This window comes from Balaenoptera physalus, assembly GCF_965194825.1.
Source record: "Balaenoptera physalus genome assembly, chromosome: 11".
Classification (NCBI taxonomy): Eukaryota; Metazoa; Chordata; class Mammalia; order Artiodactyla; family Balaenopteridae; genus Balaenoptera; species Balaenoptera physalus.
Window position 1 is genome coordinate 92870669 of NC_138896.1, and position 15562 is coordinate 92886230.

The window sequence follows — 15562 nt, forward strand, 5'->3', positions numbered from 1 at the left end:
AAAATGGTGCACCTAGCAAACAGAGAAACTCCACATTTGAAGATAATGTCAAATTACTACTTGACTTAAATGCTAAGTTCATATTTGAGAAAGCTCAAGCAAGTACTGATAGATTATCTATTTACTATGTCTATTTCATTTCATTCAGGACATAAGGGCTTTCTTTTTTCATTCGTTTACTGATTTAGTTGGGCCTCAAGTGCAGATCACCACACTTTTTACTTCATTCAGTTCTGTAATATTCTCTTACACGTAAGGAAAAAAAAAAAACAAGCACTGATATCACCCTTGTAATTTCCTAAAATGCCCATCAGGGAAAAAATAAAATACATGTTCACTGTAAACACACCCAAAAAGTAAGTATAAAATAGAAAAGCCACCCGTAAATCCACAAGCCAGAGATAACTTTTATCAACATTAATGTGCTTCCTTCTAGGGTTTTTGTTCTGTGAATACATATTTCTTTTTTTTTTTTTTGAAGTAACATCACTTTAGAATGAACAGCCATGTTGGCCAGCCTTTTATTTTTTATTTTATTTTTTAAAATTATTTATTTATTTATTTTATTCATTTATTTTTGGTTGCATTGGGCCTTCGTTGCTGCGCACCGGCTTCTCTACTTGTGGCGAGCGAGGGCTACTCTTCATTGCGGTGCGCAGGCTTCTCACTGTGGTGGCTTCTCTTGTTGCGGAACACAGGCTCTAGGCAGGCGGCCTTCAGTAGTTGTGGCGCACGGGCTGAGTTGCTCCGCAGCATGTGGGATCTTCCCAGACCAGGGCTCGAACCCATGTCCCCTGAGTTGGCAGGCGGATTCTTAACCACTGTGCCACCAGGGAAGCCCAATACATATTTCTTAATGTGATTGAGCCATCTCAGCATATACAGCTCTATACACGTGGTGTTTGCCATTTAACTTTCCAGTTATGATTTTTCATGATAGTGTAGTATCTTTAACCTTCCCAGACAGTGGGTTCCTTGATGTGGAAATTCTGACCTTGATCTAACCTCCAGCACTGAGTACAACGCCGGTCATAGTAGATATTCAATAAATTTTGGATTCAATCAGACTCTGAATTCATTTAAACAAACGAACCACAAAGAAAAGAAATATTTATAATTATAAATAATTGAGTTTAATAATTAAATAATTATCATTAATACATTATTAATAATTAATAAGCAATTACACCTATAAATATTTTAGATAAACAAGGTGTGATCTAAGACACTATTACACATAGGTATCTCCCTTTTGGAACGAGAATTAAATTGAATGGCTATCCATGACACATCCTTCAGTTACACAGTAGATCGCCTGTCTGTCTCCTGCTCGGGTGTGTAATTTGGAGATGACCTGGGGAATGTCCTGGAATGGAAGGCCAGAGTACCTTCCTCCTCCTCAACTGGCTCATATTCTCTGTCTCGGGACTTGGGGACGGCGTGTAGCTGCTGGTCCCCTGATGGTCAATTCTTGCGCCTGACTCCTCGGGGAGGTTGCAGGGCAGTCCCCACACCAAGCTCTGGGCCAGTATTGCTCAACAGTAAGCAGGGGACATGGAAGTGACCTAAACATCCATCCACCCAACCATCCGAACCTCCACGCACAGCTCTCTCTCCTACACCTCCAGCCCATTTTGACTTTCTCAAACCTGAGTAGATAAGCACCCGCAAAAAGTTCTGTTTCCTTTGACATCCATCTGGACACATAACATCTGTGTAGGTAAGTGCATGTATCCTTATCTTGTGATTAGGACAAGAAGAACAGGACATACACTGAAGGTTCCAGAGACAGGGGTTTAGTATCGTGTAAAGAGAGGGTAAAACTGCTACTTTTCATTGAAGTTTTTTACTGGATTAGAAAGAAAATTTTCAGTTCCATGAGCATTTACTTATAAGTGACCGGCATTCTGCTAGGTGCCAGGGTACCAAGTTGAATAAGTCCTTTGCCCTTTAGGACATTCACAGTCCAGATTTCTTTGGCTCTTTTTCTTTGGATCAGTAATTAACAATGAAATCACAAAATCACTCCTCATGGAATCATAACATCTTGAGACTGAACCTCTATTATACCCCACTCCCAAACCTATATGAGCATCCATTTCAAATTTCATTCTTTTTTTCTCATAAGGATAGTCGGCTTTTTGTTCTTTCACGTTTTAAGTTAATACATAAGAAACCCAAAAGCAAAAGACAAGGTGTCTGGGCACAAGAAATACATGCTATCATCATGACAAAGGCTCTGCATTCCCGAGTTAGGCTTCTTTCTCTCCACTCATCAAACAGAACATAAAACTGAAGCAGGAAGGGACCATTTTACATCTGGCACAAATCTCAAGCTCTGGAAGTTGAGTTTCTATGTCTTCAACTAAGTTCAAGCAACTGGCAGAGGCTGACTGGAGTCCCTGAACCCCAACTCCAGTCTCTCAGGCGAGACAACCCCTCCCAGGCCATAATTCAGGCTTTGAGAATAAATGTACTAAGTGCTTCCCTTTGGAAATAAAGATGGTTATTCATCTAAACTTTGGATCAAGTAGCCCATCATTAAAAAAGTTTGGGACCCACAAAACATGACTTTTGCCACTGATCCATACATTAAATATTAGTGAAGCTTAAGATTCTTCTTAATCAATAAACACAGATTATAGTCTTCCTGCACTCTAGAAAGACTGTTTTACGCACTCCATGGCCTTAAGTGAAGCTCACTTTAGAGGCCACTATAATAGAAGATTTGGAGAATAAACGTCTAAATCAAAATCACAATTTTACAATATTAGAAAACTATCCAGAAAAAAAAAAAAAAAGAAAGAAAACTATCCAGGAAAAAGAGGTAAGACAAACATATAATAAAAATAGAAAACAGTGCCTCATGAAAATACTAGTTTATCATTTTAACAAAAGCAGAAGCTTCTATGAGGAAAAAACAACATAATGAGTATCTAAGAGTTGACATTTTCTTTAGTTTAAACCTTCCAAAAGGCCACACTAAGTAAAAACATCTAAAAATGGATCAGAAATTTGCTGAAATTGGGCTTCCCTGGTGACGCTGTGGTTAAGAATCCGCCTGCCAATGCAGGGGACACGGGTTCGAGCCCTGGTCCGGGAAGATCCCACATGCCACGGAGCAACTAAGCCCGTGCACCACAACTACTGAGCCTGCGCTCTAGAGCCCGCGAGCCACAACTACTGAGCCCGTGTGCCACAACTACTGAAGCCTGCGCGCCGAAAGCCCGTGCTCCGCAACAAGAGAAGCCACCGCAATGAGAAGCCCGCGCACTGCAACGAAGAGTAGCCCCCGCTCGCCACAACTAGAGAAAGCCCACACGCAGCAATGAAGACCCAATGCAGCCAAAAATAAATAAATAAAAATTTTAAAAAGTTGCTGAAATCTATACACTTAAAATACACTCTGTCAAATTCCTCCAATGCTCTGTTAATATCTATATTTTGAAAGATAAAAACTATCCTTGGAAAGCTATTTAAACTGAGAAAGCAAATAATCAATGATAAAATTATCTACAATTAACATCATACATCACTTACAATCTACAAATATACCTCAAGGAGGCCCTTTTCCCACCCATGGCACAACAGTACTCTCTAAAGCTCTACTTATAATTTTCCCAGCTTCTATTTATTCAGGAAAAGTAGTCAGAGCAGGAAATGGGACCAGTCAAATGATCACGATCAATCTCATCACCTTCATAACATGCTGTGAATGTAATTAATCTTCTATTTGTTTAGGGGACTTCACACCCCTTACATTAAGGCAGCAACTCCCGGCTGGCTTCAGTTGAGATAATTATGTTATAACAAGGATTGGGTTTCAGTCATATTTGGCAGAAGAAAAAGGAAATTGTACTTGAAGTTGTCAGTTTTTTTAAAAAGCTTTCTTGTGACTCCATTCAAAGGACGCTCTTGACAAAGCTCTCCTTAAACAGAGCACTTTCTAAGTAAGATAACCACACACGTGCCACATTAATCAATGTAAGCCTCTTCTCTGAGTGAGACGTGAAGAGCATCCGGGCGCAAGGAAAATTCTATCTGAAGCCGAGAAGACGGGTTCACAGAGCCTGGCTACATCAATTCCCACCTGAACTCACTTGATCGTGCCAGTCTCCTCCACCGAGAATCCTCCCAAGACCTGTGACGTGCAGAAGTACATTAGAACAGGGAGGTGAAGGAAAATACCAATTTGCTCACATAGTAGCTAATTACACTCTGTGAAAAGCCAGGGCTCCAGCAAGCCAAAACCAAGGATTTAAGAAGTCTGGAGCCAAGTATCTGGAAACAAAACGAGTGGGGACAGAGACAAAAACCAAACACAGCCACCCAGCCGTAGTCCTTGAACGGCCTGACACATACAAGCCTCCCTGTACAGATAAATGCCCTCACTTCCCAGTCTGGGAGCTGCCCAGTTACCCCTGCAAGTCTGTATCTTTTTTATAAGAACTTGTATTCACACTTTCTCCTCTAATGTCTACCACCTTTAGGAAATTAATACGAAAATATAAAGCCTTGCTCACTTTATTTGCACAAACCTTCTCTATTTTTATTAATATAACAAAATCACAATGCCCACAGTACAGGTAGAAGTAAAAATGATAAATGAATTATGCTTCCACATTTCTAAACATTCTCCCATCTGCCAAACCTATTTTTTTCAAGGTCTAGATTAGAATGTTTGTATGTAGTAAGCCCCTCAGGCATCTTAATATATCTCAATAATATTTCATTGCCTTTCAATAGCATTTAAGCTCTTGGAAAAACAAAATGTGCAAGAAATGGAGCTTTACTGATTTGAGTTCCAGTTCTTGGTAAAAAACGAAACAAAGTGTGGTATCCTAAAATAGGAAAAGGATATTAGGTAAAAACTAGGAAAAGCTAAATGAATCTATGGATTTGAGCTAATAATAATGTGTCAATAACGTTTCATTAATTGTAACAAATTACCATACCAATGTAAGAAGTTAATAATAGGGGAAACTGAATGTGGCATATCTGGGAACTCTCTGTACCACCTTCACAATTTTTCTGTAAATCTACAACTATTCTAAAATTTAAAAGGTCACCTTAAAAATAAAAACAAGGATAGATATTACACATTAAAAAAAAACAAACAAACAACAAGTAAAACAACAACAAAAAGCTCCACAAAACCTGAACATTCAGATAAAGAGTTCTTTGGCTAGTTTTCTCAATGTGTACAGTTACGTGGAGCATTCATAGCTTTACAAAGGTTTATTTTGTCCTGAAATCTTTAGGAACATTCGTAATCTCATGATTTATTGGCACATTTCTCGTTAGAGAAGTCTAATGAAGAGCAGCAGTCCCCAGTGGGCATTGCTGAACTACCGGTGATAAGGTGAAGAACCATTAAGTAAATCCTTTCTATATGAAACCGCACTGAAGGGCTACGGTGAATGGATATCGGCATGTACTAATCTTTTCTTATGGAGATAAACCCCCACTCCCGTCCAGGACGAATTTGTGGATTTAATTAAAAATAAACAGTAAAACTGAGGAGCAACCTGACAGGCCCGAATAAGCACCTTACCAAGAATGATTTCAATTCAAGGGAGGTTTAACTTCTTGAAATTCTGCACAATTGTTTCTTGAAATTTCTACATGCTAATCATTAGCAGCTAATGTAACCCTTAATGTTGTACCATTTGTCAGAGAAGTAACTTCCCCTGCAGAAGTGAAACCACCTAGAGTGCCTGATGATCATCTGGTATGCCTGAATTGAACAGTCCTCTGAAATCAGCCTCAGCACTATATTTTATTATTAGTATCAGTGACACAGGCAGTGGTAGGTGTCAGGGCTCGCCCTTAGCTATGGCTCAGAATGGTGTCATGGAATTCCAGCAGCATCCTCTTAAGGGGTCCACATGCCCCACAGGCACCCTGCTCTGAGAAAGGCCACTCACTGGTGACAAAGTGGGCCCTGGGACCATGTGTGTACCACTTTAGGGGGCACCCCCACTCCACGCCCTCTGTGACCAAGGCAACTAGACCAGGAAAAAACACGGACCCATGCTGGGCCAACCACATTCTCCCTCCCTTGGAATCATAAACAAGGGACTCTAGTCCATCTCTACTGAAACTAGGCACATGGAAACTCAGCGCTGTAGAAGAGTCATTCTCCTCCGCGTGCATCAAAGGGAGAAGAGCAGCAGGGACTTGCAGAAATAAGCAACTCGAGGGACCACATGTCACCAGAAAGTAAGCCAACCCCACACTTCGTGCCTTGAGCTCATGGGGCCCAGCTGTACTCAGCACCTGGGTCTCAGAAGATAACCTGTAGCCTCCTAATAAAGTCCCCATTTTGACTATAAAAGTCCGATTGGGTTTCTCATATGTAACCAAGTGATTTTTTTTTTTTAATTTATTTTTGGCTGCGTCGGGTCTTTGTTGCTGCACGTGGGCTTTCTCTAGTTGCAGCGAGAGGGAGCTACTCTTCGTTGTGGTGCACGGGTTTCTTATTATGGTGGCTTCTCTTGCCGCGGAGCACGGACTCTAGGTGCGGGGGCTTCAGTAGTTGTGGCACGTGGGTTCAGTAGTTGTGGCTCACGGGCTCCAGAGCACAGGCTCAGTAGCTGTGGCGCACAGGCTTAGTTGCTCCGCGGCATGTCGGATCTTCCTGGACCAGGGCTCAAATCCATGTCCCCTGCATTGGCAGGAGGACTCTTAACCACTGTGCCACCAGGGAAGCCCACCAAGTGATTTCTAAGTCAAAAATACCACGACAGTCTCCAGCACACCGAAGGGAGAAATCAGCGTTTCAGATCTGGCCCTGTTACTAAAACATCATGACCTCAGGCTAACTGCAGACTCTCTTATTTAATAATAAAGTGAAACTAAAGGACAGATAAAACTGTGATCCAAATGCTAAAACGCCTCACGTCCATTCTTGCCCTTCTAAGCCACTGGAGCTACAACCAGGAAATGTGTTCTCCACGTTGCTTACATGTTTGACTTGTCTACTCCTCTGCATGATGCTGTTTTCCCAGCCTGGAATGCATCCACTCCTGATTATTATTATACTCATATGTGTAACAGTACTGTACAACCAGATACCATTTTTTATGTTTTGCTATTAATTCATATCCCTTCTTTGTCCAACTCTTCTCTATACATCTTTTCCAGCTGTGATCCAAATGTTCCCGACTCTTTCTTTATGGATACTCCTTAGAGACCTCAAATCAACATTTCTAAAACCGAACTCCTCGTCTTCCCTCCCTCACTTCTCTTCCAACCTACCCCCTCCAGTATGATTTAATTTCAGCAAATGCACCTCCGACGGCCCAGTTAACTGGCCCAAGTCAAAATCCAGACCTCATCTTTGACTGCCCCCCTTCTCACTCTCCCCTGAGATCCAATCCTTATTCAGTCCTGTCTCATCTACCCATTAAACCTGACCACTAGTCTCCTTCCCCACTCTCACTGCTCCGGCTCAGGCTAGAGCTGCCTTTTGCCTGGATCACTCACCTCCTAACTAGCCTTTCAGCCCTGAGTCTGAGCTCTGCCCTCACCCCCGTTCATTCCCCACAATGTAACCTGATGGATCTTCCCAGAATCTAAATCTCACTGCGTCGCTCACACAGACACTCCATCGCTTAAACTCTTCAGCTGCTCCACACTCTCCCAGGACAAACCTCAAACATCTTCATGTGGCCAAGGATCTACAAGAACTCTCCAGCCTCATTTCTTTCCTCTCATTCCTGTACCAAGATCCAACCATTCTGAGCTTTCAAGCTCTTTAAAAGGGCCACGTTCCTCCGTCCCTGTTGTCTGAAATGCCCTCCACCCCTGCTTCCCCATCTGCATCCGACCACCCCTTCCTGACCTTTCGGCTCTCAGCTTCAACTCTTCCTTCCGGAAGTGGTTTCCTATACCCCAGGACTAGGCATATGGCCTCCTAGGTGCTCGCATAGCACCCATACTTCCCCACTGTAGCTGCTGCTATCAGGCTATGGCATAACATTTTCCTTCTATCTACGTTCCCCAGAAGAAGATCAGCTTCAAGGTGTTGTGTCCCTTGTTCACCGGAGTATCCCCACCACCTATCTCAGTACCTGGCATAGAGTAGGGCTCAATAATTAGTGGTTGAAAAAATAAAATAATTCCGTTTCTACATTCAGTGCTGATGTTTTACCTCTGCATATGAGTGACACCCACTCCCACGGCTTTTGACAGATAAACCAGGAACAAGAGAAAGCCAAAAGGAAGAGATCTACACTGTTCTCAGGAACATAACCCTATCCCCTACCAAAGCACATACACAGAGGAAGCAAAGCAGTATGAAGCAACGGTAAGGTCCTAAGTTTTCTAAAATTTTAAGATTTCAGTGCAGAAATGGCTCGGGTTTGTTCACAATTGAGGAAACTGAGGTCCAGGATTTATCAAATAAAACAAAACTATTAGGTGATGGAGTTGTTTCTCTCTACAAACTTTGCACATTAGTGTCCAAAGGGTTGCAAAGTAAGATTTCATTTTGGGGGGGTGGGGGGAAGAATGCGAAAAAGCAGTGAAAAAACAAATGCACGGAGAGTATTAATCACAGTAAACCATCTATCAGTTCAATGTAAAAAGGTTCAGTGTTTCAAAGACATACATTTTCTTTTTCCCCCATAAGTACCTACCTTAAAAAACTACACTAGAGAACACAAAGATACAGAACCTTCATGACAAGCTCAGACTTGTACTAAGGTTAGCTGGGATTTTAGATCTTAATTTCTTTTAAAAAAAAATTGACAACCAAAAATTTTCCACGCAGCAAAACAAAATAACACCATATTCTATCCCATGTCATTTCAAATTACACCATGCATTAAAACCATAAAGTATCAAGTTTTCTTCAGTGGGCGTGCACTTCTTGTATAATGAGGAACCAATTAGTTATTTTTTAAAAATACTATGCTATGGATATTATGCTATAAAGGAAAATGATTTATCGGGTACTATTATAAGTATTAAACACATTACAGGACTTCCCTGGTGGCGCAGTGGTTAAGAATCTGCCTGCCAATGCAGGGGACACGGGTTCGAGCCCTGGTCCGGGAAGATCCCACATGCCGCGGAGCAACTAAGGCCGTGCGCCACAATTACTGGGCCTGCGCTCTAGAGCCCGTGAGCCACAACTACTGAAGCCCGCACGCTTAGAGCCCGTGCTCCGCAACAAGAGAAGCCACTGCAATGAGAAGCCCGCGCACCGCAATGAAGAGTAGCCCCTGCTCGCCGCAACTAGAGAAAGCCTGCGTGCAGCAACAAAGACCCAACACAGCCATAAATAAATAAATAAATAAATAAATAAATAAATAAATAAATAAACACGTTACAAAATGATATGTGCAGTATTATTTCCACTGGTTTAAAAATGCACTGGAGGGCTTCCCTGGTGGCGCAGTGGTTAAGAATCTGCCTGCCAATGCAGGGGACACAGGTTCGAGCCCTGGTCTGGGAAGATCCCACATGCCACGGAGCAACTAAGCCCGTGAGCCACAACTACTGAGCCTGCGCGTCTGGAGCCTGTGCTCTGCAACAAGAGAGGCCGCGACAGAGAGAGGCCCACGCACCGCAATGAAGAGTGGCCCCCGCACGCCGCAACTGGAGAAAGCCCTCACACAGAAACGAAGACCCAACACAGCCAAAAATAAATATAAATAAATAAACTAATTAAAGAAACGTTTAAAAAAAATGCACTGGAAAATAGAGAAAATACTAAAATACTAACACTGGGTGCATTAGATGAAGTGATGGAGTGAATTGCTAAGGTCTTACGGTCCATGAGACGCAGGACTGGAACATATTTTACAGGACAAGCTTTTCCACCCCAGCTTAAACCAAAGGGTGTAAAACGCTAAACTTTCAGTAGGTCAGAACTACCAATGCTACTGGTGAGTGCAGCCCACCGGAAAAGAAATGAGGGGAAGGGTGAAGTCTTTTATTGAATGTAGCTAAAAATGTCAATAAAAGTAAGTTAGAGCTAATTTACAGTTTGGTTCAAAAAGAAAAAAATGAAATGCTCCTTCAACTGGCTCTACTAGATACCATTCAATTCAACTAAAATTTACTGTGCTCACAAGGGACTGTAATGGGCCCAGATAGGTGCTCATTCACATGGACTTTAAAATTTTAGAGGGAGAAAGAGGTATGCCCAATGTGAGGCAGACAGGACATGTGCCTAAGTGATCTCTAAACCAAGTGCTATGGGAATATCCCAGAGGAAGACAGATAAATCCTTAATCCCTCTTCCTACAGGAAAAGCGCTCTACAGGGAGGGCTCCCCGCACACCGCCTCCCCCCGCCCCCCATACCATGGGCAAAGACAACGGCTTGTCTAGGTGGTATATCTGGAAAAACATGAAATCTGGAGCCAGAAGACCTGAGACTATCACAGACCTATCTCTTATAAGCTATATGACCTCAAGCAAACCACTCTGCATGCTGCCACCCAGGGTGTATTTGCTGCAGGGGCCACCACACTCGAAACTTCCAATGAAGCTTACAGCAAAGGATGGCAGGAAGCGTTCCTTTTCAGAAAAATAATGTGCAGAGTCCATAACTCAAAAATGCAGGAGCTTCAGTTTTTAAGCTCTGCAAATGTGCTCTACAAGACACATATCACAAGGAAAACTAATTACGAAGCACTAAAGCAAAATTTACCACAGTTGTTGCCCTAACTTCATTAATTCAGTGTAAGAATGACTTTGCTACCCATATTCCAGTAAGTTTTTGCCAAAGTAAATGTCTGACTGTAAAAATGGAACGCTAGTCAGGATTTAGCACTTGCCTGGTATTTCAAATAAAATTTCACATAGTCATTATTATTATAATCAAAAACATCAAAGAGAGACTAAGAAAAATGCAGAACTATTTTAATACATAAAAATAAGGTGCTAGATTTCACTAATAAACTGTATGGGAAAGAAATAAAATAGAAGGTGAAAAGTAAGGAAGAAATTAATTATGGAAATTATGGACATTCACCACAGTATTATTAATTCAGAGCCAAGAAAGTTCACAGTAAAGATGATACTGGAAAGTTCAATTATGCTGTGCTTGAAAAATTAATAATAAAATTAGAAAATTTAATTAAAATTAGGTTCTCTTACTTCAAGGGGGAGGGGAAAACAGCTGGGCTAGACTAGAGTTAAAACTTAACACACAAAGTGAAAACGACACTGCTTATTTAGGGATAGGAAAGTTACAGTCTAATTGGTAAAGGTGAAAAATTTTTTTCCAAAGTAATTTGAAGAGTTCCTGCTGGTTTCTCTCTTCTACCTTGCTCGCAATACATTAACATCTTTTTAAAAATTACTATTATCATAACAATGACTAGAAACCTAAGAATGTCGTTTCATTTCCTGCAACTTAAAACCTAGGGAAAAAAATTTTCCTAAGTGAAAAAAAGTCCCCACATCAACTTGAGGGCGTATACCCTTCTAGTTCAATGAAATACGATCTTCTCCCTAAGTCAATAAAGAATGCCACAAAGAGAGCAAGGAGGCACTCACAGAAATGGGATCCTAGCACAAACGTCGATGCTCATTACATGCTTATAAAATCCTCACCCTGAAAGAAAAAAGAAAAACCTAAACCCTCACAAATAGGCTATTTCAATTTAATTTTATTATGAAAACAACAGGAAATGGCAGCAGGGTACTCGATAAGCTCAATTAGCAGGAGGATCAAATGAAGTGATGACATACCATCATGACCTCAGGGGTTAAAGATGCAATTTTCCATCTGGTGAAATCTAGATTTCCAACTCGAATGCTGACACCACCTGCTGTATGTTATTGGCGATATCTTGAGCAGTCCCTAAGCATTTTGCTTACAACAGGTAGAGCCTCAAGTATTTTTCTTATTTCACTCTGCAATATAATTGCTTCCCCATGAACAGAAATCAAAAATAAATTCTATATAATGGTTCACTCAAAACAGGTATTAAATGCCATCCTAAAGCATTCATTTACCAATCACACTAACAGTAAAAATATCATGATCATTTTTCTCCTAAGTCACAAATGATGTTGTGCCATCTTTTTCTATAGCACCTAAGAATTATTCCAATCAAAGGCTCTCTTTGTATGTTCTCCATTAACAGTCTCTTGCTACTAAAATAGATATTTTGGGCACATCTGATAAGAATCAGGTCTATAGAACACCCTTCACAGAATGAAAATTCACTGCATTTTTAAACTTGATATGCTTCCTTGAGTGAGGCAATGGCAAACAATTAAAAAATTTTTTACATACCAAGTTCAAGGAGGCCATTTGTAAATGTTCAGACCCTTAGATGCATTTTATTAGGCTCTGAAGACTTTCGTTCTTCTACTCTGAATAAAGGATTCCGTAAGCCAGTGATTAACCAAAGAGGGCACAGCTCTCGTTGTGATTAGATTTGATTAGGTTTGTATCCTGTGATGTTTACACATATGCCTGCACACACGCTCACATTCACACCCCACTGTAATTAAACCACAGACACAGGTTCAGATAGACCCGTCTTGAGGTTTCACTGAGGACAGTCAATAGCATAACAATGAAGAGTCACAACTGTCAGTTTTAACGCATATTTTCCAGGCGGTACCAATTTTTTTCTAGGAAAATTAACCTTTTTGTCATCTGCACCTCCTCTCTAAGCAACTTCACCAAGTTCCCCGTGCTGACCCAGGACTTCTCAAGTGTTTGGCAGCTGTACGGGTTTGTCCCTGATTAAAACTTATCCTCCAGGTTATTTCATTTTCTTCCTCCCGGGTAAGTAGGTGTTCCGGAAATGGGAGCATGTAAAATTCGTAACTGAAAACTTACTTGGCTTTCTGAATCCACACACAGTAGTCTGAGATGTAGAGATCGTTTAGAATGTAAGCTGGGTCATTTTCCTGAAAAATTTTGTGAATGTCCAGTAGACACTTTAAAACTGCACTTTTACCTGAAGGAAATTGAAAAAAAATCAAATCATCCTCAAGGAAAAACATCTGATTTTTCTTTTAACTGAGAAATTCACACATTGAGGGGTAATATATTTATGGCAGCTCAGAGTTTTAATCATTTTTTCAATATTTTTCACATTCTTTTATTGCAAGAAATCGTATCAGTACTATTAAGTCCAAACCTCTTTATTTCTTTCCTTAAGAATTATGAAAAAATCTTTATACTCTATTGTTATAGCTGATTAATTCTGGTTACCTTAAAAATAACATAAAACATGAGTAGGTACATTAAATGACAGGGAGAGAAGTTTCCTAAGTAAATGAGTATTTAAATGCATCGTAACTTTAATTAGATAATGTTCTTCTAATTCAAGCTTTCAAAATACCATGGAAAATTATATTTTAGTTTTCAAATGTCTCTATTTCTTACATCAACATTTTCTGTCAAGGAATTATCTAGTACGAACTTAAATTTTTTCACCTTGAAGAACTGAAGAAAACTCAGACTGAAAACTAAAATATCATAGCCCTACTTCAAAAACAAGCTGACAAAATCACTTGGAAAAAAAGCCATCAAATACTGAAGTCTTGTTCAACCTAATTACTTCCTCCTGGTTGTTAAATGAACCTAATTTTAATCCAAACCCAAGCCTACAAAAGGAATCGCAAAACTCAACAACAATTCCCTAGGTGTTCCAAACTTCAAGACAGTCCCTGAAATTTATTAACCATAAGGCAAATTACTAAATCTACAATAGTACCACTTCCTTAGATCTGTGAAATACGGCATTTTCAGTTTCACTGTTTTATTCTTATCGTCATAGTCCTAAAACGTGAAAATACTGTATACTGATTTCGTGAAGACACTGGATGTGCTTTCATCGACATTTCCCACTTGACTTTTAGATATGATAAAAGGATCATGAGCTACCTAATGACATCGCAAGATGCCAAAATTGCTGCCACTAAATTTTTAACACAATTAACACTAGAAAGTGAGCTTCATAAGAGCAGGGACTTCTGTTTTATTTAGTCATTAATCCCCAATACCTAGAACAGAACCTTGTAGCAGTACATTTTCAATTTAAGTATTTTAAGGATGAATGAAGGAATGACACAGTAATCACCTGCTTAAACCCTCACAATGTCTTCCATCCCCTAGCCTCACACATCAAGCCCTGACGATTTTTCTCTGCAAATGCCTCTTGTAGCTGCCCTTTCCCCACCACTCCCCGACCACCCATCCTCACTCACGCCAAGGTTATAAATTCTTCCGCGTCCCTCAGACTCTCTCCCGCCGAGCCCTCTGACATGCATTTTGATGCACTGCTTTCATCAAGGGCCCTCCCTGCGCTTGCTTTCAAGGCTCTGTGGACTTGTCCGTGGCCCATTGCTCAACTGCTTCCCCACACCTGGAAGGCCTTTTCCTCTCTGTTGCACCTAGCGGGATCCTAGCCTGCCTTCACGGCCCAGCTCAAGTCTTCATCCGGCAGGAAGCCCGGACTGACTTCCCTAATCGTCAGAGCTCTTACTAAACCCTGCAAAGGAGAGAAGTGGAAAGGAAACTTGGCTGATTCTCCTCATAACCTCCTTTGCTCACTTCACAGAAGGAGAAACTGAGGCTCAAGGACTGTTAAGATACAGTGCCATTGAGTGGAGGGCCCAGGATCCAAATTCTGAATTTACTGGCTCCAGAAGCTACCCGCTATGCTACCCATGTGTTCTTGGGCCATTCGGTCTACATCACGTTTTTATTATTTGAGTTAAGCAGGTAGTAAGCTCAAAACAGGGGCCATGTTTTTTCAAAAATTTTCACTATGTGGCTTCCTCATACGCAGAGGGGAGGAATGTCAATAAACGCTCCATTGCTCAATGGGTTAAAAGAAATACTTAGAAGGCCTAAAACTACACTTGGTTAAGTCAAGGTCTTTGTGTCTTACCAAAGTGGCCCAGGGCAACTACATCTAATGATGAGTGGGGATCCCCCCAACCCCCCCAGGCCTAGAAGGCAGAGTCTGATGACAGGAGGAGAGAATACAATCAAAACTCACAAAATGATGAAACCAAGTTAGCCGTGTTATCCAAACAGAAAAGAATCAAGGGAGAACTAACTAAACTGTGAGAATTTTTGGAACAGTTTAAATTGCAACAGGGAAAAAATATCAGGGCAAGCATATGCCAATTTCTTACTTTCTCTCTCTCTCTCTCTCTCTCTCTCTCTCTCGCTTGTTTGTGGGGAGGGGGACGGGGGGGTTTATGACAACTACTAACTTAAAGTTTTAAAAGTCAGCCATAGGTCTTTACCCAAAAAATAAACTATTCACTTGAAGCTTGTATAAGCTCCTCTACAGCACGATGCCCCTGAATACTGCCTCTCGAGGACATGCCTTACTAACAGAAGCAGGTTAAGAGAAAATGCAGGACTTGGAGCTGGGCCTCACAGCAAATAATTCAGTAAGTGAAGAAAAGGCGTAGGTATGCCAGCTTGGAGGGCGGTGTGAAAAGGAGCAGAGTGGGACTTAAAACAGGGTAGGCTGGGGGCACAACAGAAAAAAGACCATTTAGGTGTAGCAGATGGTTCCAGGAGAAGAACAAAGGGAGTACACGGGCGAGCTTGGGAGAAG

At 41.1% G+C, this 15562-nt stretch overlaps 1 protein-coding gene across 1 annotated transcript in view; it reads right to left on the reverse strand.

Moving 5' to 3' along the window:
* The window catches only part of SHQ1 (SHQ1, H/ACA ribonucleoprotein assembly factor), an 89090-nt gene that overhangs the window by 24187 nt on the left and 49341 nt on the right, over positions 1–15562 (reverse strand). Inside the window, exon 10 of the mRNA XM_082412271.1 lies at positions 12817–12937. Within this exon, the coding sequence (XP_082268397.1) occupies positions 12817–12937 (121 nt within the window). The remainder of the gene's footprint in view (positions 1–12816; positions 12938–15562) is intronic.